The 26,295-nt window shown below is 35.7% G+C and overlaps 1 protein-coding gene across 1 annotated transcript; it reads left to right on the top strand.

Moving 5' to 3' along the window:
* The first annotated feature begins 3,702 nt into the window (after window positions 1–3,702).
* On the top strand, window positions 3,703–4,781 carry FLA12 (FASCICLIN-like arabinogalactan-protein 12). Its single transcript, XM_028242328.2, has one exon. It carries the CDS (start codon window positions 3,776–3,778, stop codon window positions 4,514–4,516), a length of 741 nt encoding a protein of 246 aa, XP_028098129.2. The 5' UTR covers window positions 3,703–3,775; the 3' UTR covers window positions 4,517–4,781.
* Window positions 4,782–26,295: the final 21,514 nt, after the last annotated feature.

The raw sequence follows: 26,295 nt of genomic DNA, 5'->3' as shown, positions 1-26,295 counted from the left end.
AATTGGTTGGCGGTTTAAACTTTCATAAATTTTGAACATAATACAACAACTTGTCAATATTTTTTTTTGGATAACAATCTAACTCAATATAATCAAAAGATTATTAAGTAAATTGTCAAATGCCAATAATAAATACATATAAAAAAATCATGCATTATCAAAACTATTTCATTACTTTTTTTTTTTAATTCAAAAACTATTTAATTTGATTTTTTAAAAAAATGACAAAATTAAGTCTTATATATTTCACACAAAAATACCAAATATCAACACTTTCCATTTGATAAAAAGATTTTTAAATTGAAAATACAACAGAATATCTAAACTTTTTTTTAATCGAAAACACAAACAAAATATGTAAACAAATTGAAAACACAAAATCTTACAAATTATTAAGGGTGCTCGCAGATCAGCAACCGTTCGCTCTTCATCACGCATCCGTCCAAAATACAGTAGATCAGTTCGGTTCGATCAGTTTGGACGGATAGAAATATCCGCTGAGCACCCCTAAGTTTAATGATTAAAACATCTTTTTTTTTTCATTGATTTTATTTAACAAAAATAGATAAATAGTTTAAATTGAAAACAAATTAAAAGTTTAGATTTTAAATTGACAAAATTAAAACTCATGATTTGTTTTGTTATAAAGGTGAAATCCTGAATGTTTTTTTTGTTATTACCAAAAACTTACTTTATAATTCATTTTTTTATTAATCATAGAAATATTTATTATTATTATTATTATTATTATTATTATTATTATTATTTTATTATCAGAATATATTTATTTTCATTCATGCGAACCAAACAAAAAGTAAAACATTTTAAGGGGAATCTACTAGTTAGTGAATTTTTTAAAACTAAATTACTAATTGATGAATTTTTTTGTCACTTCATATTTTAATATTAGTAAAATTTATCATTAATTTACAAATATATGTGTGTATATATATATATATATATATTTTAATATGACATGTATTTTCCTCACATTTTAGAAAAATGTTTGGGAGCTCTAAACTATGAGCTCTATGGGATGGGTTTCACCCATTGATGTGATGTTTTGGCATTTTTTTTTTTTTTTGAATTTCCACTTCATTAGTGTTCAATTAGAGCTCTAAAATTAGTTGGATGAATCATTGTTGCGCACTTTTAACATCTAATAGTTCTGGTTATCAAAATCAACACTGGTACAATTCATGTGAATTTTAGCCATGAAAAAAGATTAACAATGTGTTTGGTTGGGGAATTTGGGGAGGGATTTGGAAAAGGAAAGGGAAAAGGTGTGTGAAACTATGTGAAATGTAGGTATATTTTTTTTCACATTTCACCTATATTTTCTATTTCCCTTTCCAAATCCCTCCTCAAATCCCTCAACCAAACACAGCATAAGAGCTCTAAATTAAGAGTTTTAATAGCTCTAATTGATATGTGGGTCTTATGTGATGTGATATTTTGGCTTTTTTTATTTTTATTTTTTTTATTTTAAATTTTCACATCATTAGTACTATTCTAGAACTCCCAAATTAGAGGGATGTATCATTTTTATTTTAGCCATTTACCCCATGAGACAGTTATTGGGATTCCAATTGATTTCAATCCCCATTGACAAATAGGGGTGATGTATCATCTATCTATCCCCCCATTAGCGCAATGGAGGACCCAAGGAAAAGCAAAACATTTGGCCTCATGGTAACCAAAACGTTGTATGCATATGGACCCATTTGTTAAATTACCTTTGATATTTTGTAAAAAAATTTATTTCTTAATTTTGTGGCAAAGCAATTTATCATGGTGATGATATATTACATATCGAAACTTATATGGTATGGTCGTGATTTTTTTTTTTTAAGTTATCGAGCTGATCATGTATATATATATATATATATATATCAGTTGTGAACGGGATTATAAATTAATGTATATCACAAATTGTTCGATATTTAAAATCTTAACGAGGGACAAGAAAATTGTATGCATTTTGTGTTGATCAATAGTACTATATATTTTTAGAGAAAGATCAACTTCTAGACCTGGTATAGACTGAGGTGGTCCAATCCAATTTGTAGGATTGAACATGAGTCCTAAAGTGTAGGTTACTTTTTAAAAAAATCAATAAGAATAATTTGATAATTGTAATCATATGGTTTTATCATATTAATGTGTATTTTTAAATAATAAAAAAAACTGATATGACAAAATCGGATTATTTGCAATATAATAAAAATTTAATTTTTTTTCTTAAAAAAAGAGTAAAAAGTCAAATAAGTTGTTTGTCATCATTTAAAAAAAATTAAATATCATATCAACTTTTTCAATTATGAAAAAGTAATTTTTTAGTGACTTTCTACCCACTATATTTTATCTTTTGAAAAAATTAAGATGTCGCTAAAAATACTAATTTGAAACATCTCTTAAATTAATCTAATGACAACCTACAAAACAAAAGATCATCATCATCACAGTAGAACTCGTGATAGGTGCTATGAGTCAGATCCGACCCCTTCACACTGTAGAGTGGTCAACAACTATATATGCATATTTTTTTGAACTTTTTTTGAAACTTAAGTTTGTGGCAAAGCAATCATGGAAACTTTTATTTGATAACACACCCACTTGAGATCTGGTCTGTATTTCCTGCCTTCGCAAGCAAACATTCATCTGGAAGGAACACACTATCATCTCATTCTCTCTCTCTCCAATTTTAAAGAAAAATCTAAGACTAGACATGCACTATTCACTTCTTCTAACTATAACATAATTGCAAACTCACCAACCTCTCATTGAAAAGGTTGCTAATTAGTTTAATTTCTAAGTAAAATAGCTCCCTCTCACCTAACTAGGACTGTAAAAGAAAACGATGAAACTGAATTAAACTGATTGCTTAAGGTCTGGTCCAAATTTTAATTTTAAATCTTTATACTAATTGAATCAACCAAAATATTATATTTAAAATACTTTTTATATTCTAATTTTGTGAGTATTATAAAATAAATGAATAATAATACATGTTTTGTAATAAAATTTAATAGGGGAACATTTATTGAGTATCCTCGCCATCTCTTTTCATTGTTCATTTATTCTCAATGTGAGATTCTATTTTTTTTAATAAAATTCTTGAAATCATTTGAAAATTATTTATTTATGCTAAATTAAAAAAATCAATAAATCTATTGATTTTCTTATAAAATTCTTGAAATCTTTTGAAAATTCTTTATTTACGCTAAATTAAAATCAACAAAATAGAATTGTATGTGATTAGTTATATTCCTCAAGTAACATCAAAATATTCGATTCAGTATTAAATTTTCTCTTAATTGGGACTGGGTATTTTGATAATTACTTGAGATTAACCACTCAATTGCACATCTATAACTTTCGAGTTTTTGCATTGGTAACTTGTTACCTTAATTTCTATATATTTATAATTGAGGAAGAGATGATTATATCTGCATTTTTATATCTTTATGACCAAAGTAAAAAACTATGCAGTCATGGGCAAAACCTTAACTTTGAGATGAATCTTTTATTTTCGAACAATATTAGGAATTATATAAAAAAAAATCATGATTTTACTTGTAATTTTTATTCGTGTTTATGTTTTGCATCCGACTCATTCTAATTAATTATATGTAAATTCCTAACACACCTAACATCACACACACTCTCTTTCTACGTCCATAAAAGCCCTATACCATCCCACCAACATCATACAACCTTCAAGGACCACCCTCCATTGTCTCTCTTCCAAGCAACATACCCACCACAAACAAAGATGAAACTACTCTTCTCTCTCCTTCTCCTACTTCTCTTCCTCTCCCATCCCTCCACCACCCAATCCCAGTCCCCAGCCCAGGCTCCGGCGCCACCCGGCCCACCGGACCTCATCAAAATCCTCCAAAAAGCCAGCCAATTCACCGTCTTCATCAAGCTCCTAACCACAACCCAAGTGGGTTCACAAATCAAAGGCCAACTCAACAATTCCAACGACGGCATGACCGTCTTCGCCCCGCCCGACAACGCCTTCTCGAGCCTCCCCGCCGGCACTCTGAACTCCCTCACCGACGAACAAAAAGTCGAGCTAGTCCAGTTCCACGTCATCCCTTCATTTTTCTCAATCTCACAATTCCAAACGGTTAGTAATCCGGTGAGGACTCAGGCCGGAGACACCCGGAACGGCAAGTTTCCGCTCAACGTCACCACCTCCGGCAACCAAGTCAACGTATCGACCGGCATTGTCAATACGACGGTGGATAATACCATATATAGTGATAACCAGCTCGCTGTCTATCAGGTCGATAAGGTTTTGCTTCCACTCAGCATCTTTGGGAGTCCTTCTCCGGCGACGGCGCCTGCGCCGGCAGCGGAGAAGAACAAGAAAGCCACGGCGGCAGATGGGGGTGGGACGAACTCCGATGGTGGGGATGCTTCTGGTGGAGGTTGTCTCTCCTCCTACTCTGTGCATGCGATGGTGGTGTTGTGCTCTGTGATTGGTGGATTTGTTTTGTTACGATGAACGGTTGTGATTAAGCCAACAGGATGAAATTTGTGGGGTCTATTTGTTTGGTGGACGTTTGATTTGGATGAGTCAGATTGAACGGTGGTGATGGGGATAAGAGGCTTTTCTATTGACTCTGTAGTTTTCTATCTATTGTTTTGTTTCCTTTTTTTCTTTTTATTTACTTATGTTGTTTTTGCAGATTCCATGTAATTCAGATTTTGTATTATTTTTGCGAAAAAAATTCAAAAAAAAAATGCTATATTTTGTCATTATCCCAAAATATATAGATTCATATAAAATATTTTTTCACTGCAAGTAATTTTAAAAACAACAATGATTTATCCCACTAAAAACATCACCACTAATAGCACTAATGCATTAAAAAAATAAAAAAAAAAAAAAAAAATTACAACTCCAAGACCAAAACATCACATCATTCATGACGGGACCCACTGCCACCTAATTAGTGGGAGCACTAATTAGTGCTCCCAAGCATTTTTCTTTTAAAAATACAAATGAGAAGTCATTCTCCTAAATTTTGAATCATATCATTTCTCACATTTTTTACGCGTTTTCAAAAAAAAAAATAAAAAACAATTAAAAAAATCAATTTTTAACCATTTTTCTAAAACAATCCTAAATCAATAATTGATAACAAAATAGGGACAAAGTATAAGCCCACATGTGGGTTCCACCCACCCCTTATTTTTATGAGTAATGATTCATCCCCCCTTTTCTCCCCACCCCCTTTGACCCCCTCTCTCTCTCATTGGTTACCTTTTCTTTTTCTTTTTCTTTTTTTTCCTGCTCCACCAATCACTCCCTGCCACGTGGCAAAGGGGGGTGAGGGGGTGACCCCCAAAAGGGGGTCCCAAACATTATTCTATTTTTATTTTGTGATCTACATTATGTATTATAATTTTGTGCAGATGATATAATTGTTATTTAAAAATTTCCCAAGAATAAAATAAAAATATTCCACATCTTCTCTTCAGTATATTCAATCATATTTATATGCTAACTCGGATTAAGAGGCCGGTTTCAACTAAATTCGATATATTTTGAAGGAAAAAGTTAGAGATCATGAAAATTTTGTCATGAAAATGATCATGAAAAATTTATGATCCTTGGATTACCTTGATTAGTGTGTGGTGTTTCATTCTAAATGTAATCCAAGGGTCACGAAACTTTCATGATTATTTTCATGAAAGGTTTTTCATGATACCTAGCATTGCTGTATTTTGAAATGAACTTATACATATTCATAATTCAATTGAATTTGCTTGAGTTGCAGCCCTACACACTGTTTTTTGAGGATATCAGGAGATTTCTAAATTTATAAGGAGTAGGTTGATCCAAAAAAAATATTTTCCACCTAAAGCCACCTTTCGAAAAGTAGCATCGTGTACTTGAAGCAAATTTAGGATGTAGCTATGGCTAATTGCTTGTTGGTGGAGTGCTTTAGAAGGCCCTAAAGCGACTTCAACTAATTGATGTTTTACACCCCAAGCCATTTTTTTCTTTTACAGAAAAAAATTTTATTGATGAAAATTTACGTGAAGCCATATGAAAATATATCAATAAAGAAGATGCATGTAAAATAAACAAAATAAAGCTAAATAATTCTAATTAGATTGACACCAAAAAGCATGTTCAACCATTTGCTAACATACCACCGAAGGGTGGTGAAAATACACCTCAAGCTATTAAAAGGTAAATTGGTTTTTGATTGTCATTATTCCTTTGAGAGTTACCTAATCTAATAACAAAAATGTTTAAGAGCATTAAAAGTAGAGCTCTAATGAGAGCTCTACTTATGAAGCAGTGGGCTTACTCATGAATGATTTGATGTATGTATTTTTTTTTTTTTTTTTTTTTTTTTCTCCATGCCACATCATTAGAGCCATTGGTAGTACTCTAAATTTAGAGTTATGAATCGTTGTTGATCTAATAAAGTGTTTCATTTATTTATTATTATTTTTATTTTTATTACGCCTGTTCAAAACAATAGTTCAAATTTTTAGTTTATTCGAACATGATATTCCCAGTATAGGGACTATTGAATTATAAAAAAAAGAGTGTGATACAAAATGAGAGATTAATGAGAGATTTGAACTAATTGGTTAAGCTATAAAATTGATAGAATTTTCTCAATTATATGTTATAATTCTAGGTCATGTAAACATAAATTTCAGAACATGAAACTTCATGTTTCGGATCATCTACCATGTATATCATCAAGAAATCAAGACAAAATGACATACCTGAATCCATTGATGAACGGTTAAACGGAAGCGTCTGATTGTCAATAAAACCTTTGATATTGACTTTGTTAGAGCCTTCTAATCCTTTCCCTTTGGTGCCTTATGTTTCTCCTTGAGAGGATTTAGAAAAACAAACAGTGTTCTTATCTTTCCACCTTAGGAAGGAATATGGACCATAACCTTTTAAAGGTTGTAATTGGTTTTCATAACTGAAAGGTAATGAAAACCAATAAATTAACCATTATTGATTTAAAACTGAAAGGTAATGAAAACCAATAAATTAACCATTATTGGTTTTAAAACTGAAAGGTAATGAAAACCAATAAATTAACCATTATTAGTTTTAAAACTGAAAGGTAATGAAAACCAACTTTAACCAATATGTTTTAATTTCTATTTCTGCCCCTCATAGAAATAGAAATTATACAACTAGTATCTACACATTAGGTCCATAACACATATACCCTTAAGCCTATTAACTAAATTGAATCACTTAAATTGTAGGCTTCTTATAAATGATAACACCACATTTAATTATGTGGTCCCATTGAGACATTATCTAACAATCTCTCACTGGACCACATATGTATCTTGAAAAATGTGCTTAACTTTAGTGAGCTCAGAAATTTGTTATCATAACTTGAGGGTATCTAAACAATCTTGTCCATTAACTATATTAATATAGGATCAAAGCGGTCTTCGTTACATCAATCGTAACTCGACCCACCAATGGTCACGTATACAAATATAGCTAAATGACATAGATCAATCATGGATGCGTAGCATGGAAATTACATGTGATGTGATCCATACATGCCTATATCCAACTGGTCCTACTTAACTTTATTGAGATCAATACTTCACAATACGTAACAGAGCGTAATAAACTGAATACTTCATTTCTGCAGAAATTAATCTAATTACATAGATAAAACTCAAGGCTGACATAAAGCAGTAATATAAATACAAACTCCCACTAAACCAGAATGTTCTCAAATAGAACAACACCCATATGAGCAGTGTGCTCATGAAAGACCTTGGGTGGTAGTTTCTTCGTAAGTGGATCCGCTATCATAGAGTTTGTCCCAATGTGCTCTATGACGATCTCGGAGTATTTCGATTCCTAATACAAAGGAAGCATCACCAAGATCTTTCATTTCAAAATTCTTAGATAGAAATCTCTTGGTGTCATGCAATAAGTTTATATCGTTTGTGGCAAGCAATATGTCGTCAACATATAAAACCAAAAATATGTGTTTACTCCCACTGAACTTGTGATACATACATTCATCAACAACGTTAGTTTCAAAACCATACGAAGTGAGAACTTGATGAAATTTGAAGTACCACTGACGAGAAGCTTGCTTGAGTCCATAGATGGATTTAGTCAATTTGCAAACCATATTCTTTGGGTCTCCTGACACAAAGTTTTCTGGCTGCACCATATAAATTGTTTCTTTAATGTCACCATTAAGAAAAGCTGTTTTGACATCCATCTGATGCAACTCAAGATCAAAATATGCAACAAGCGCCATAATTGTCCTAAAAGAATCTTTCGAAGAAACTGGAGAGAAAGTTTCTTTAAAGTCAATTCTTTCTTTTTGAGTAAAGCCTTTGGCTACAAGACGTACCTTATACCTCTCCACATTACCATTTGAATCCCTTTTGGTTTTAAATATCCATTTACAACCTACGGGCTTCGCACCAACTGGTAATGAGACAAGTTTCCAAACTTTATTGTCTTGCATGGACTTATATTCTTCATTCATGGCTTCTATCCACTTATGAGAGTTGGAACTTTCCATGGCTTGACGAAAGTTGATTGGATCATCTTTCGACATTCCATTTTCTACCTCATGTTCCTGGAGATATACAATATAATCATCTGAAAATGTAAATCTCCTTTCTCTGGTGGATCGCCTTAATGGCACAGATTCTTGAGGTTGAGGTTGTAGAGTTTGTTCCTCAGGAACAATTACCTCATCTTGAATGGGGGTTTGAACTATATTATCTTGAACAACATTGTCTGGTTGAGGATTCAAAATTACTTCTCGAGCAATGATAGGTATAGGAACCTGTGATTGGTCAAAAGTAGTAGTAGGAAGTGGGATTACTCCTGCTTCCTCCTCAAAGACAATGTCTCTAACTGGATTTCTCCCCCCAAACTCAACATCCTCAAAAAATGTTGCAATTCCCGTCTCAAATATTGACCTATTTGTGGGATCATAAAACTTGTAACCCCGGGATCGTTCAGCATAGCCAATAAAGTAGCTGCTAATGGTTTTAGAGTCCAATTTTCGTTCATGAGGTTTATAAGGCCTCGCCTCAGCAGGACACCCCCACACATGCAAATGTTTTAGACTAGGCTTTCGCCCAACCCAAAGCTCATAAGGTGTTTTTGCAGCTGCTTTAGTTGGCACCCGATTTAAGATATAAGTTGCTGTCTTTAGAGCCTCACCCCAGAGGGACTCTGGTAAAGTAGAATGATTGATCATACTTCTTACCATATCCTTAAGAGTCCGGTTTCGTCTCTCAGATACACCATTCATGCTAGGTGATCCTGGCATGGTGTATTGTGGGACGATTCCATATTCCTCCAGGTATTTTGCAAACGGTCCTGGACGTTGTTCACCTGATCCATCATATCTGCCATAGTATTCACCACCACGGTCAGACCTGACACTTTTAATCCGTTTGTTGAGTTGTAACTCAACTTCGGCCTTAAATCTTTTGAATACGTCCAAAGACTGTGATTTCTCATGGATAAGAAATAGATACCCATATCTGGAATAATCGTCTATGAATGTGATAAAATATTGTTGACCATTCCAAGACGCCATAGGGAATGGGCCACAAATGTCTGTATGAATTAGTTCTAAGACATCTGTAGTCCTATGGGCACCATATTTCTTTATTTTGGTCTGTTTTCCATTGATATACTCAATACAGACATCAAAATCTGAAAAATCAAGAGAGTCCAAAATTCCATCAGACACAAGGCGCTCAACTCTAGATTTAGAGATGTGACCTAGGCGTTTGTGCCATAATGAGGCTGAATTTTCCTTAGTTAATTTACGCTTTGTACCTCGTGATTCCACGTGCAAGGTTGCATTATAAGATGCAATAGTTTCGAGCAAATATAGATTATCAAACACATTAAGTAAACCAGTACCAATAACATTGGAATTAATAGACATACTAAACTTCATATTTCCAAAAGAACAATAATATCCCAATTTGTCCAATACAGAAACAGAAATTAAATTCCGTCTAAAGGACGGTACAACAAAAGTGTCTAATAAATCCAAATAATAACCAGTTTTCAGTAATAATCTAAAGTGCGCTATTGCCTGCACTTCTATTGACTTGCCATCACCCACAAAGATGTATCTTTCAGCATCAGTTGGCTTTCGGTAGTTCAGGCAACCCTGCATAGAAACACATATGTGAGTAGTAGCACCAGAATCTACCCACCAAGTGTTTCTTGGTACTGAAGCTAAATTTATTTCAGAACAGACCAAAACATGAAATGGACCTTTCTTTATACGCCAGGCGACGTATTTGGCACAATCCTTCTTTCTGTGTCCGGGCTTGCCACAAAAGAAACAACCATCCTGCGTTTTCTGTTTCTTTGGTTCCGGACCCTGAGAAATAGCAACTTCCTTTCCCTAATGCGTTCTTTTGCCCGTATGCTTGGAGGTGCTTGCTAGATGAGCACTTTCAGTCCTTTCTTGCTTCAATCTCTCTTCCTCTTGCACACAAAATGAAATGAGCTCATTGAGAGTCCATTTCTCCTTCTGGCAGTTATAACTGACCTTAAATTGGTTAAATTGTGCAGGAAGAGAGATGAGAACTAAATGCACGAGCAAATCATCAGATAGGTCGAGCTTTAGTGCCTTAAGTTTTGAAGCAAGATGAGACATTTCCATGATGTACTCGCGAACATTACCCTTGCCTTTATAATTTATTGAAATCAAGCTTGCTAAAAGCGTGCTTGTTTCAGCCTTATCGTTTTTAGCAAAACGCTTTTGAATTTCTAAAAGAAATTCACTGGCAACGGTAACATCCTCTGTTATTGCACCCCGAAAAACTTCTGGAATCTCACGCTTCATGATCATAAGACTTAGCCTGTTAGAACGATCCCACTTTTCAAAGTACACAGTTTTCTCAGGAGTACTTTGTGTAGTGAGAGCATTCGGTTTTGGCATCCTTAATGCCAAGTCTATGTCCATGCAGCCGAGAACAATCAATATGTTCTCTTTCCAATCCTTAAAGTTTGTTCCATTTAACATTGGAACATTGTTCATGTTGGCAGAGATTGAAGTAGTCGACATTAAAGCTGAATCGAAAAGAAAATAAAAGGAATAAATAATTATACTCACATTAAGTTACCAAACAGATAATCTCTAAATAAATTAATTTAATGACAACATCTCAAGATACCTAGCACAACATTAATACCAAGCCTTTGGGTAGTGATATTAACTGTAAGTGGTATTCTTGTTGTAATGATCAAACATTGACAATAAGTTATGTCAAATAACAAATCTATCTTTTGATGGATTTATTATTCACATTAGGTTTCCTTGACAATTGGCACATGTTTATCACCACAAAATGTGTGTGTAATTCTGCCAAGTCTTAATCATGTCTTTGGACCGATAAATACCCGCATGAGATACACAGACATGAATTTCAAAACATTCCATATAAAACAATCTAGACAAGAGAGATCACTTTTGTGACATCTTGTTTGAATTGACTTATATTTAGAACATTAGAAAATTAAATTTCCGTAGACGTTGTATGAAATTACATTAAATTTAAATATTTCTAAATTTGTTACCCAGTATATGTTATATAATCTGCAGCAATCCCAATTATATACATATATATATAAATACATGATGTTCACCATTTGAAAAATGAACCGCCCATCCGAATTATGTTCCATTTCCAGAAAACAAAACAGAATTTGCAGCAGAGGGAAAAACAGAAATACAAAAAACAGAATCTGATTCCAAGAAACTAAATAGGATGAATAAAAGCATATCTATTCTGATAATACACATGATATAACCGCTTTGATACCACTTGTTAACATAAATTTCAGAACATGAAACTTCATGTTTCGGATCATCTACCATGTATATCATCAAGAAATCAAGACAAAATGACATACTTGAATCCATTGATGAACGGTTAAACGGAAGCGTCTGATTGTCAATAAAACCTTTGATATTGACTTTGTTAGAGCCTTCTAATTATTTCCCTTTGGTGCCTTATGTTTCTCCTTGAGAGGATTTAGAAAAACAAACAGTGTTCTTATCTTTCCACCTTAGGAAGGAATAGGGACCATAACCTTTTAAAGGTTGTAATTGGTTTTCATAACTGAAAGGTAATGAAAACCAATAAATTAACCATTATTGGTTTAAAACTGAAAGGTAATGAAAACCAATAAATTAACCATTATTGGTTTTAAAACTGAAAGGTAATGAAAACCAACTTTAACCAATATGTTTTAATTTCTATTTCTGCCCCTCATAGAAATAGAAATTATACAACTAGTATCTACACATTAGGTCCATAACACATATACCCTTAAGCCTATTAACTAAATTGAATCACTTAAATTGTAGTCTTCTTATAAATGATAACACCACATTTAATTATGTGGTCCCATTGAGACATTATCTAACAGGTCAAACCCAATATGAGATAGAATACACAATATGAGATAGAATACACAATTTAAGATAATTGATAATTCTAGAATTAGCATAATATTAATTCATCTAATTTAATATGTTCAAACAAATATGACTGTTAATGGAAGTCAAAGAAAAATAAAGAGAAAACAAAGTAGATGAAGGAACGAAGTTATTTTTTCTTCTCTTTATTGCTTGGGTTAGGAAAATAGAAAAAAAAAATCAGTAGATATCTGTTTAAAAAAAAATAATCCATGATTTTCTAATTGTTCATAGCTATAAGGGTCGAATATTTATTGGTGATTTCATTTCTCTTTTAAAAAGTTTAAAATCAAAATATAGCACAAGACTAAGATTATGTTTGTTTGAACAGATTAAATAAAGTTGTTAACTTTAATTTCTTAAAAATTGATATTCTTTTAAAACCCTTTAAAATAAATGTTGATTGTAAATATTTTTACTTAAGACCTTATTTGGGAACAAATTATTTTAGTACATTTTTTATTTTTTACGATAAAATGTGTAAAAAAATAAAGAAAATGATGTGATAATTTATAAATGACATGGCGTTGGTTGGAAGGTTTTGAGAGGAGAGGAGAGGAGTGTAAGAGTGTGGGCCATTAATTTCTCTCTTCCTCTTTTTTTTTTTTTTTTTTGACGTTTGAGAGTGAGAAATTGCGTAGATGAAGCATTTTTTTAATTATTATTATTATTTTTTGAAATTGTTTATTGTGATCCCTCAGCTTATCTGTCACTAATTGTAAATTGGGCTGGAACGGCTTTGGGTAATGGGCTTATATTTCGTGTTGACCCAATGATAGTACAGTTTAACCTTGTGATGGACCAAGCAAACTTGGCCCATTTCCTTGGATTGATGAAAAACATATTTGTTGTTGGGTACATCCAACTTCCGAGAATATCACATTTTTATTTTTGCCATTGAAGCTTTTTAAAGGGCTGAGTATGAGCTTTTCTTAAGAAAATTTTCTTTGTGCGAAACATATTTATCTATTTATTTTAAGAAAAATTCTAAATATACATAAGATTCATATAAAAAACTTGACAAGAATGATGTGACAATACTATTATTATAAATAAATTTATTTTTAATGATGTTTTATTTTAAAGTAAAATGTCCACAGTGGAAAGTGGCTTATAAACGAGCTTATTGACTTTTTGACTTATTTAGATCACATCACATCTTTATTTTTTGCATATCTTTTCATAATAAACAAAAAAAAGCCAACTTATTTAGTATTTTCCAAAATAGGCCTAAGACACATCATTATATATGAAAATTATGTATGAATTTTTTATTTGTATAACATTACTTTTATTTTAAAAATGATATTAATACACATGCTTACAGGCATGTAAATGTGACATGATATACTAAATAATTATCTCATTTCTCAAACTTTATTACCTAATTTAAAAGGCCCTTTTCAAACATCACATTGCGATTTTGTTACTCTAGGAGTGGTATGGGATTGTTCTCTTGTGTCCCATATGTGGGGAAGTATTTTGTGAATGATACCACGTGGCCGAGGTGTCGCCGAGGTATCGGCTGCGTGGGCGGGGTATGTTGGTGAGATTCGGTGCGGTAATGTCGGATTTTGAGATATTTGGATAAGGGACTTGTAACAACCCCAACCCATGATTAGCCAATAGACCATGATTAATTGTGCCTAATGAGTAATTACAATGAAATTTTGAATTAATTGCAGGTGTGTTGCATCATTTGTGTTTCTATTTGTTTACTGTAGAAATATCTATTTGTGTTTCTGTTTCGTTTTGCGAATTGAAGGCCTCATCGGCATCCGATCATGAAATTGACTTGAATAATATGTTAGTTGGAATTTTTAGAACATTATGGTAGGTTTAATTGAAATTCGATTCGGAACGAAATAATTAGAATAATTAATGTTCAATTAAGCCTAATTAATGAATTCCTTAAGCCAAGCCTATATAAGGCACTAGTGGACCCTTGTATACACTTTACACTCTTATTTCTTCCTTCTTGAGGCATCAAACGTGAGTGACAGAGAGAGATCAAGTGTTCAGTTACAAATCTAAGGGGGGAAAGAAAAATTGTAAAGACATCAAGGTGTTAAACTAAGTGACTTAACCATTTGGACATCTAGGACACAATTAAGCTTCTAAGATAAGAATTTCTATCTTCTAGTTTGTAATTTAGTTGGTTGCCACATGACATCAAGTGGGATAGGAGAATTAACATGAGAATTGAACTTAAATAGATGAATTCCATACATGCATGCATATATCATAACATTTTGAGTTTAGACTTCACATAAGTCTCACATGCATGTGTTTATCTTGACCTTGTTTTGAGAATTCATCACATTTCTTATCATTTGACCTTCATTGATCATGTTTTGAAAAGTTTAAGTTCATGACAATTCATGGATGTCATGTTCACATCATATTCATAAGCTACAAGTTGAATTTTGAGCAATGGGGGGCAAGCTTTTGGGCCTTGATTTGGCGAAATGGTTTTGAATTCATGATGTTTGACAAGTTTAGACATGTTTTCTCAAGTTTTTGGCCCCAAAAGAACATGATTTGTGGCTTTGAATTCGAGTTTTGGTGCTTGGGAGTGAATCTAGAAATTCCTGAATTCGGCTTATCCGCTCGAGCGAAAGAACCTGTGCTCGAGCGACAACGCACATATTTGTACTTCCGTTCAAACGACCAAAAGCTGGCCTGAGCGTAAATTGCATGCTCTCAGAAGTTTACATGTTTTGCAGACCGCTCGAGCGACAATAGTTGCGCTCAAGCGAGGACCTTAGTCTCATGCTCGAGCGACCGTCGAGCGGAAAAATCAAGTAACTAGTACTTTTGCAAAGTTTACAGACCGCTCGAGCGAAGGAAGTTACGCTCGAGTGACCATTCACATGTTTGGACGTCCACTCGAGCGAGAGAAGTTGCGCTCGAGAGAAACCCCTATTCTCAGCATATTTGACTAAGTGTTTTCAAGTGCATTTTCGTATCCTCATTGCATCCTAGGCACTTTTAAGCCAAGATTAAGACATAATAATGAGGATAAGACTTAGAAACACACTAAGAACGAAACGTAATGAGTTAAGTATATGCGGAGCGTGTGTTTCAATGTGTATTTGCTATGTGTTTGTGTAGGTCACATGCCATAGACTATCTGAATCGCCCGCTTTATCTATTTTGCTATTGGAGCTATCTATGAATAATAACTCTTAAAGTTATGTTTTATTTTAATTATTTTTTGATGATATGAAATGATCATGTTTCTTTTGACTATTGTATCTGTATTTCGGGCTAAGTCCCCTTTTGACAATATCTATAATGTATGTGACGTAAGGCTACTTTCTTTTGACGTCACAAATTTGTATATAAAGTTTTGAGATTATTTGTCCCATGTATGTCTGCACAGTTCTATGGACTATGTATGTTTCTATATTTGCTTCCGTAGCCCCTTATTATACGATAATCTGTCTAGAGGCCTTTGGTAATCCAAGGATTACTGGTCGGTTATGATGCTATATCTATAGGGGTGGCTTTGGGTCGTGACAGAGTGGTATTAGAGCACGAGTCATACCGCACACACGAGTCCATATGAGCTTTAGGATATCCTAGTACGAATTAGGGGCGTTTCACTGCATGTGTGAATGTGTGTTTTACTTTCTACATGAGAAAACTAAATCTAAACATGAACACATGAAATTGAAATGAATGAACTGGGATTGAATGTTCCGAACACTGTGAGAGGAACTATTTGCCTGCGTTTATTATTGTTCTGTTTACCTATAGCGATAGAAAATGCAAGAAGTGATGATGCAGCGGGATCTTCTGAGGCTTGCATGAGTCGCATGGAACAAATGCTTGTAGCCTTAACGGAATCTCTAAGGCAACAACCCATGCTTCATTTGCCTCCACCAGTACAAACTGAACTAGATAACAATGACATAATCAATCTGAACCAGAAGTTTATGAAGATGAAACCGCCAACGTTCTTGGGTGGGATTGAACCATTGAAGGCTGAGACATGGTTACTCGATATGGAAAAGTTATATGAAGTCTTTACCCGTTCTAAGATTCATAAGGTGCTCTTGCCACCTATACTTTAAAGGATGAAGCTCGAAGGTGGTGGTTGTTAATTCGAAACGATAACGGGAACATGACATGGACTCAATTCAAGGAAATCTTCTACGACAAGTATTTCCCTCAATGTTTTCAAGATCGAAAAGTTTCTGAATTTCAAGAACTCAAGCAAGGCAATATGTCAATTGCTGAATATGAAGCTAAGTTCACCGAATTGGCCGGGTTTGCTCTACACATGGTGGATACTGATTATAACAAGGCACAAAAGTTTGAAGGAAGCTTGACTTTGAAAGTGTTTAATCGGGTTGGTGTCTTGAAGTTGCTTACCTATGTGGAAGTATTAGACAGAGCATTTATGGCGGAAGCTATTTTAGCAGCTAAAAAGCAAAGCAAGGCCCCAACAACAATAGAATGGAGAGGTAAGAGGTCGGGGAACACGTTTAGAAAAGGCAACTCTTATGGAAGTAAGAGGCAAAAGACGGGATCTTCCAGAAACTCTAGTCAGAGTAGTGGGTCTATACCAGTTTGTCCGGATTGTGGGAGGAAACATAAGGCGTCTGTGTCACGACCTAAACCCGCCTCTATAGGTTTAGCATCGTAACAGGTTAGTAATCCTAGATTATCTTCGGCCTTAAAGACAAAATTTCAAAATATTTATGATCATATCGAGGCCTAAAGCGGAAGCAAAGCAAAAATAAAAATGTCCATTGAGCTTGTACCTACATGATACAATAATAATTATATGCACATACAAATCTTATATATCTCACACACATAAATTTAAGACTCAGCAAAATACAAAACTCTAACAAAGCTAAAGGGCTGATTTTCTTGGCTTTACTTGAGCCTAACTTGCTCCATTCTAGAAGCTCTTCAAAGGCTGACACGGGTAGACTCTAAGACTTTCTCTATCCTTGTTACTTAGTTGCTTACCTATATATACATATAAATAGTGAGCTAAAGCCCAACGAGTAATAATAGGATAAAGAGGTTGAATGAATGAAGTTCGATAACATTGCTGTCATGACCCGAACCCGCCTCTATGGATTAAGGTCATAATCGACCAGTAATCAAGGGATTACCTATGGCCTCAAACCAAACAAAAACACACTCCATTAGAGTTAAGGGGCCAAACAGAAGCAACTTAAAAATTTTGTCTACAGAGCCATGCTTATATGGCACATTAAATAACACATATCTGTATTCGTTCATAACTCACACCAAAAAGGAAATCAACTTGAAGTGTTATACACACACATGATCATTCAAGTCTTAGTCAGCCTAGTCAAAACTTATATACAAAGGTAGTCCAGCATTTCGCCAACATAACGAGATTATAACAAAAGATCAAAAGAGGCGAAAGTAAGTCTCATGCGTGAGATGTTTGGGCTGATTCTCCAAAACTTGACCTTTCTCACAGACTTCACCGGGGCTGGGTTTGGACATCTCTTTGCTCACCTACATGTACATGAATGAGTGTGAGCGAAAGCCCAGCGAATAATATCGAATAAAGAAGGTACGCAAATGAAATTCACATATATCAGACGGCCTTGGGCCCATGTAGAATTCTATTTGGTGCATTATTTTGATATATTAGGCGATCTAAGCCCGAACATATCAAACGGCCTCCGGCCCACTTCGTTCCTTAACAAATGGCCTCGAGCCCAATTTATTCATGTATATCAAACGGCCTTTGGCCAATCAATTGTATCCAACGGCCTTTGGCCTATTCATTCATTCATTCCTGTCAAACGGCCTTCGGCCCAATCAATTGCATCTAACGGCCTTTGGCCCAACCATATGACGTAACAAATATTTGTCCACGATTCGATTTAACAAACTTGTAAGACTTAGATGGAGGTAAGCAATTGGACAAATAACATACTTTAAATATCTTTATTGAGATATTACTCACAGTGATCTGCTGATGGATTTGTCCTCGTGCTTGACCCTACACATTTCATGAACATAATGGGTCATAAACGATTCAATCCGTTCTTAATTCATACATCCCTCTTAGGCTTCTTCCTTATCCTTTCAACTCATTTATGATGCTTAATGTATGCCTAAGAGTGCTTACAAATTAAAGAGAATAGAAAATGAACACAGAACACCTTTACAAAATTTCCAAAATAGGGGTCTCCGCTCGAGCGTGGGTTCCGCCGCTCGAGTGGACCCTCATGGTCTGTAAAAGTACTGGTTGCCTTATTTTTACGCTCGAGCGTGAATTCAGACGCTCGAGTTGAAAGTCACACTACATGGCTCATGGCTCCCCGCTCGGGCGTGAATGTCCCCGTTCGAGCAGACATCAATGTTTGTAAAAAAATTCTGGGAGCTCGCATTTCACGCTCGAGTGGCTATTCCCCCGCTCGAGCGGACATGCCAAATTCTGGGTTTTCCAGAACTATTCTTGAGGCTCAAATTCAATATTCAAAGGCTTTAAACTCATGATTTGCAATACAAAAACATGGTGGGACATCACCTAACATAAGGACATGATTAATTGGGAGTCAATTGACTAAAGTCATGGTTCATTTCTCAAACCATTTCAAATTCTTCAAGATTCAAATAACCAAGCTCTTTACTTACATGAATCTTGCATGCATGTACAATACTAACTTGATTCCATTTCAAATGGTGCAAATGGTGTTCAAAATCATGAAGCTACACAAAATTACTCATGCATGTAAAGTTTGGTGCTCAATTTTTCATATTCAACATGCTTCATGCTTGAATGTGTATAACCATGGCAATTATGCACATACATGCACATACAAGCTTCAAATTCAACAAATTCAATTCAAATTATGTTCTTGATCACAATCAAACTTTGAATTCATGAAATTACAAACTTAGGCTCATAAATCTTTGCTTAATTACTCACCTAGGAGCTTCAATTCTCATAATTGTAGTTAAATCTTGAGCCTAGCCTTCCAATTTCACAAACTTTGAGCCAAAACACAATTCTCCCTCTTTCTCTCTCTAAAGCCAGCCTCTCTGTCTCTTTCTAGAGTGTGACTTCAATTTTGAGTTCAAACAAAATGAATATAAGTGTATATTGGCCTCTTTTATATAAGCTCCCTTAACCACATTCATTAATACTAATTAATTGAGCACTATTTTATCAATTTAATCTATTTAATTTGATCCGAATCAATTTTTAATTAAATTTCACCATAGGCTCTAAAAATTACGCTAATCACAATGGCGCAATCAATTTCGGTTTCTGCGGCCGATAAGGCCTTCAATTTAAATTCTAGAGCAGCGAATCAGACAGATTTTCCTACGGTGAACAGATAGAAATTCAAAACCACATGTATTCATATAAATGGCACTCAAAATCATATTAAACACATAATCAAAATTAGAATTAAGATCAATTAGCATAATACGGAATAGGGTTATCACAGTCTTTCCTCTTTTAAGAGGTTTGGTCCTCCAAACTTATTTTACCTTCGTCGGGAAACAAATGTGGATGGCATAGTCGTATTTCATCATTTTTTTCCCATGTGGCATCCGTCCCATAGTGTTCTTTCCATTCCACTTTCACCATCGGGATGGACTTGCTTCTCAATTGTTTCACTTGCCGGTCAATGATTCGTTCCGGCCATTCGGTGTACTCCATACTTTCATCAAGAGCTACCCGGTGATAATTAATCACATGAAACGAATCTCGAAGATAACCCCTCAACATTGATACATGAAACACATTATGGATTTGTTCGAATCCTGGTGGCAAAATGACTCGATAAGCAGCTGGACCAAGCCTTTCCAAAATTTGAAACGGCCCAATGTAATGGGGCGACAACTTACCCTTCTTTCCGAATCTGACTTGGCCTTTTATCGGAGTCACACGGATAAACACGTGGTCACCAACCTCATATTCCAGAGGTCTTCTTCGAACATCTGCATAATTCTTTTGTCGGTCCTGAGCTGTTTTGAGCCTCTGTTGGATAATTCTAATCTTCTCAGAAGTGTCTTGCATAATTTTAGGCCCAAGCAAAGCCCTATCCCCAACTTCTGTCCAACAAATTGGTGACCTACACCTTCTACCATACAAAGCCTCGTATGGTGCCATACTGATGCTGGAGTGGAAGCTATTATTGTATGCAAACTCTTCTAGTGGCAAATAGTCTTCCCAACTTCCTTGAAAATCTAAAGCACACATTCTTAGCATATCTTCTAACGTCTCTATGGTCCGTTCTGATTGCCCATCTGTCTGTGGGTGGAACGCAGTACTAAACCTCAGTTCTGTCCCTATAGCTTTCTGCAAACTCTTCCACAACCTAGATACAAATTTTGGATCTCTATTCGACACAATAGATACTGGAACTCCGTGTAAACGGACAATCTCATCAACATATATAGTAGCCAATCTATAAGCATCAAATGTAGTCTTAACAAGTAGAAAATGTGCAGATTTAGTCAGTCTATCAACTACAACCCACATAAAAGCCATACCTCGAGGAGTCCGAGGTAGACCAACAACAAAATCTATAGTCACATGCTCCCACTTCCATTGAGGAATAGGGAGAGGTTGAAGTAGACCGCCTGGGTTCTGATGTTCAGCTTTAACTTGCTGACATTGAAGGCACTTGGACACATACTCCGCAATTTCTTTATTTATTTTGGGCCACCAAAAGCTTTGCTTCAAGTCTCGATACATCTTATTGTTACCCAGATACATAGCAAATATCGATTTATGAGCTTCATCTAGAACTCTTTTCTTTAGTTCTGGAATATCTTGGACACAGATTCGGTTTTGAAATCTTAACACTTCATTTTCAATGCTAAACTCTGCCTTCAGACTTGTCTCAAATTCATCAATCACTTTCCTGAGAAATTCATCTTATTTCTATTTTTGTTTAATCTCTTCAATAATTGCTGGTTCGGCTGAAATGGCGGCTATCAATCCACCCTGTTCACACCATATCACTTCAATCTCAGACTTCTCAAAATCTTGCAAAATTTCTTTTTGTTCAGTAAGCAAACAAGCCAAATTTCCCATTGATTTTCTGCTCAAGGCATTAGCAACTGTATTGGTTTTCCCGGGGTGATACTGGATTTCAAGATCATAGTCTTTTATCAATTCAAGCCGTCTCTTCTGCCGCATATTTAGCTCATTCTGTGTAAAGAAGTACTTCAGATTTTGTGATTCGTGTAGACTTCACCTTTTGCCCCATACAAGTAATGCCGCCAAATTTTCAAAGCAAACACAATTGCGGCCAATTCTAAATAATGTGTTGGGTAGTTCTTCTCATGTGGCCTCAACTGCTGGGAGGCATAGGCAATTACCCTTCCATTCTACATTAATACACAACCCAAACCTTTATAAGATGCATCACTGAAAATTACAAAGTTTTTGTACCTGATGGCAATGTCAGAACTGGTGCGGTAGTCAGTCTCATTTTTAATTCATGAAAGGCAGATTCTCTTTCGTCGTTCCATTCAAATGGTTGCCTTGCGTGTCAGTTGGGTAAGAGGCACAGCTATTCTCGAAAAGTCTTTCACAAATCTCCTGTAGTACCCAGCTAAGCCCATAAAGCTACAGATTTCTGTTATATTTGTCGGTGTAGGCCAATTCACAATTGTTTCTATTTTCTGTGGGTCCACTGAAGTCCCCTCTTTGTTGATAACATGCCCTAAAAAGATAACTTCATCCAACCAAAATTCACATTTCTTTAGTTTGGCAAATAATTTCTTTTCTCTAAGTGTTTGCAAAATAGTCCTTAGGTGTTGTTCATGTTCAAGTCTATTCCTTGAGTATATCAAAATATCATCAATAAAAACTACAACAAATTCATCAAGGTAGGTTCGGTTCATTAGGTCCATAAACGCCGCAGGAGCATTAGTTACTCCAAATGGCATAACAAGAAATTCATAATGACCATACCTCGTTCTGAATGCGGTTTTCTCAACATCTTCTGCCTTTACTTTCAACTGGTGGTACCTGGATCTCAAATCAATTTTGGAAAACACCTGTGATCCCTGCAACTGGTCAAACAGATCATCAATACGAGGTAAGGGATATTTATTCTTTATTGTTACCTTGTTTAGTTCTCGATAGTCAATACACAAGCGCAAGGTTCCGTCTTTCTTTTTCACAAATAACACTGGTGCACCCCACGGTGAAGTACTAGGTCGAATAAACCCTTTGTCAAGCAGGTCTTGCAACTATTCTTTCAGTTCTTTTATTTTGGCAGTAGCCATTCTGTAGGGAGTTTTGGAAATAGGCTGAGTGCCTGGCACCACTTTAATAGTAAATTCTGTCTCCTTGTCCACTAATTCCCCTGGTAATTCATTTGGAAACACATCTGGGAATTCTCTAACGATAGGGATACTGTTCAATTCAACATTTTCAGATTGTTCAGATAGCACATAACACAAGTAACCCTGATACCCTTTCCTAATCAATTTACATGCTTTCATTGTGGATATCAAATAAGGTGGAGGCACTACCCCGTTACCCACAAACACAATTTCTTCCTGTTCCGATGGTTTAAACACAACCCGCTTTGTTACGCAATCAATGGTGGCACAGTATTTAGTTAACCAATCCATAACCAGAATTATATCAAAGTGTCTAAAGTTTAAGGGCAACAAATCCACATACAGGATAGCATTCCCAATACGCATGTCACAAAAACGATATATAGATTCACACAATACAGATTCTCCGGATGGAGCAGATACACATAGCAGATATGGCAATAATTCTAGAGGTCTATTCAGTCTAGATGCAAATGCACAAGTTACAAAAGAGTGTATTGATCCGGAGTCAATTAACACAAAAGCATCCTGATTACATATAGAAATAGTACCTGAAACAACGGTTGCAGCATTCCGTGTATCGCTCGGAACAAGCGCAAAAACTCTCCCTTGCCTCACGGTATCTCCGGTAGTGGTAGATCTCATAGCATTTTCCGATTTTGGGATCGATGCAGTGGAGCTAGCAGCTAACTTTCCACTGTTCTGATTACATTCTCTGGCCATATGCCCTGTCTTACCACATTTGAAACAAGCTCCTAACACACGGTAACAAACTCCACAATGCCTTTTACTACAAATATTGCACAATGGAGATGTGTCTCGGGAAGAATTCGAAGTACTTGAAGAACCCGTATTATGCTTCTTTGAAAATTTCTTCTTCGAAAAGAAGCCTTGTCTTTTACTACCCTTCCAGTTAGTTGTTGATTTGGTTTGTCTAGCTATGTTAGCTTATGATATTATGGCCCGGTCTAGCACCCCAATATAGGTTTCCAGTTTTAGGACATTCACCCTTTCCAAAATATCACTTCGAAGCCCACCTTCAAAATGCCTTGCTTTCTTGTAGTTGGTATCGATCACATGAGGTGCAAACCTGGCCAACTCAGTGGATTTGGCCTCATACTCAGCTACTGTCATGTTGTCTTGTTTAAGTTCCATGAACTCTGATACTTTCCCGTCACGGACACATTGAGGGAAGTACTTATCGTAGAAGACTTCCAGGAATTTCACCCAATTGATGTCTTTATGATTCTCACGCATTAACATCCACTATCTTCTTGCTTCGTCTTCTAGCATAAAGGTGGTTATGTGTTTCTGTACATGGAAACACCTCAAATAGTTTTTCAATGTTGAGAGCCCATGCTTCGGCTTTTAACGGATCTAATCCTCCATGAAACTGTGGCGGTTTCATTTTCTTAAACTCTTTGGTGAGAGCTATTATTCGGTCATCATTTTGATTATCTTGCACAGGTGGTACTGGAGGAGGAGGCGGAGGGTGTGGTTGTTGCCACTGCTGTTGTTGCCTCAATGTTTCTGCCATTTCCTGAATCAACCTTTCCATTCTATCCATTCTGGCAGTAGAAGACTCCTCTATTTCATCACCTCTTGTTCTCACCATCTGATTAGACTTGCATTATTCTTCATACAAAAGATTCACAAGTATGCATATACTAAAGGGCACATATATTCAAATAATTCAAAATGCAAGCAAATCACAACTTATAGCACATAATCATCCACTTTGAAACATTTAAGTATATTCTTGATGCTTTCAAATTCATACGTATCACATGAATGCATCCTAGATCTTTTCTAGACGCTTATTGCTCATTTGGACAAGTGTGCGAGTTATTAACTTGTGCTCTGATACCACTCTGTTATGACCCGAACCCGCCCCTATGGATTAAGGTCATAACCGGCCAGTAATCAAGGGATTACCTGTGGCCTCAAACCAAACAAAAACACACTCCATTAGAGTTAAGGGGCCAAACGGAAGCAACTTAAAAATTTTGTCCATAGAGTCGTGCTTACATGGCATATTAAATAACACATATCTGCATTCGTTAATAACTCACACCAAAAAGGAAATCAACTTGAAATGTTATACACACATAGGATCATTCAAGTCTTAGTCAGCCTAGTCAAAACTTATATACAAAGGTAGTCCAACATTTCGCCAACATAACGAGATTATAACAAAAGATCAAAAGAGGCGAAAGTAATTCTCATGCGTGAAACGTTTGGGCTGACTCTCCAAAACTTGACCTTTTTCACAGACTTCACCGAGGCTGGGTTTGGACATCTCTTTGCTCACCTATATGCACATGAATGAGTGTGAGCGAAAGCCCAGTGAATAATATCGAATAAAGAAGGTACACAAATGAAATTCACATATATCAAACGGCCTTGGGGCCATGTAGAATTCTATTTGGTGCATTATTTTGGTACATTAAGCGATCCAAGCCTGGACATATCAAATGGCCTCTGGCCCACTTCGTTCCTTAACAAACGGTCTCGAGCCTAATTTATTCATGTATATCAAACGGCCTTTGGCCCAATCAATTGTATCCAACGGCCTTTGGCCTATTCATTCATTCATTCATTCCTATCAAACAGCCTTCGGCCCATTTATTCATTCATGTCAAACGGCCTTCGGTCCAATCGTTCATGTCAAATGGCCTTCGGTCCAATCGTTCATGTCAAACGGCCTTCGGCCCAATCGTTCATGTCAAATGGCCATCGGCCCAATAAATTGCATCCAACGACCTTTGGCCCAATTAATTGCATCCAACCATATGACATAACAAATATTTGTCCACGATTCGATTTAACAAACTTGTAAGACTTAGATGGAGGTAAGCAATTGGACAAATAACATACTTCAAATATCTTTATTGTAACTCACAGTGATCTTCCGATGGATTTGCCCTCGTGCTTGACCCTACACATTTCATGAACATAATGGGTCATAAACGATTCAATCCGTTCTTAATTCATACATCTCACTTAGGCTTCTTCCTTATCCTTTTAACTCATTTATGATGCTCAATGCATGCCTAAGAGTGCTTACAAATGAAAGAGAACGGAAAATGAACACAGAACACCTTTACAAAATTTCCGAAACAGGGGTCCCCGCTCGAGTGTGGGTTCTGACGCTCGAGTGGACCCTCATGGTCTGCAAAAGTACTGGTTGCCTCATTTTTACGCTCGAGCGTGAATTCGGACGCTCGAGCTGAAAGTCACACTACATGGCTCCCCGCTCGAGCGTGAATGTCTCCGTTCGAGTAGACATCAATGTCTGCAAAAAAATTCTGGGAGCTCGCATTTCACGCTCGAGCAGCGATTCCCCCGCTCGAGCGGACATGCCAAATTCTGGATTTTCCAGAACTGTTCTTGAGGCTCAAATCCAACATTCAAAGGCTTTAAACTCATGATTTACAATACAAAAACATGGAGGGAC

The sequence above is a fragment of the Camellia sinensis genome, chromosome 12 (assembly GCF_055761805.1).
Source record: "Camellia sinensis isolate YWXY chromosome 12, ASM5576180v1, whole genome shotgun sequence".
Classification (NCBI taxonomy): Eukaryota; Viridiplantae; Streptophyta; class Magnoliopsida; order Ericales; family Theaceae; genus Camellia; species Camellia sinensis.
This window is presented reverse-complemented; position numbering and strand designations above follow the sequence as displayed.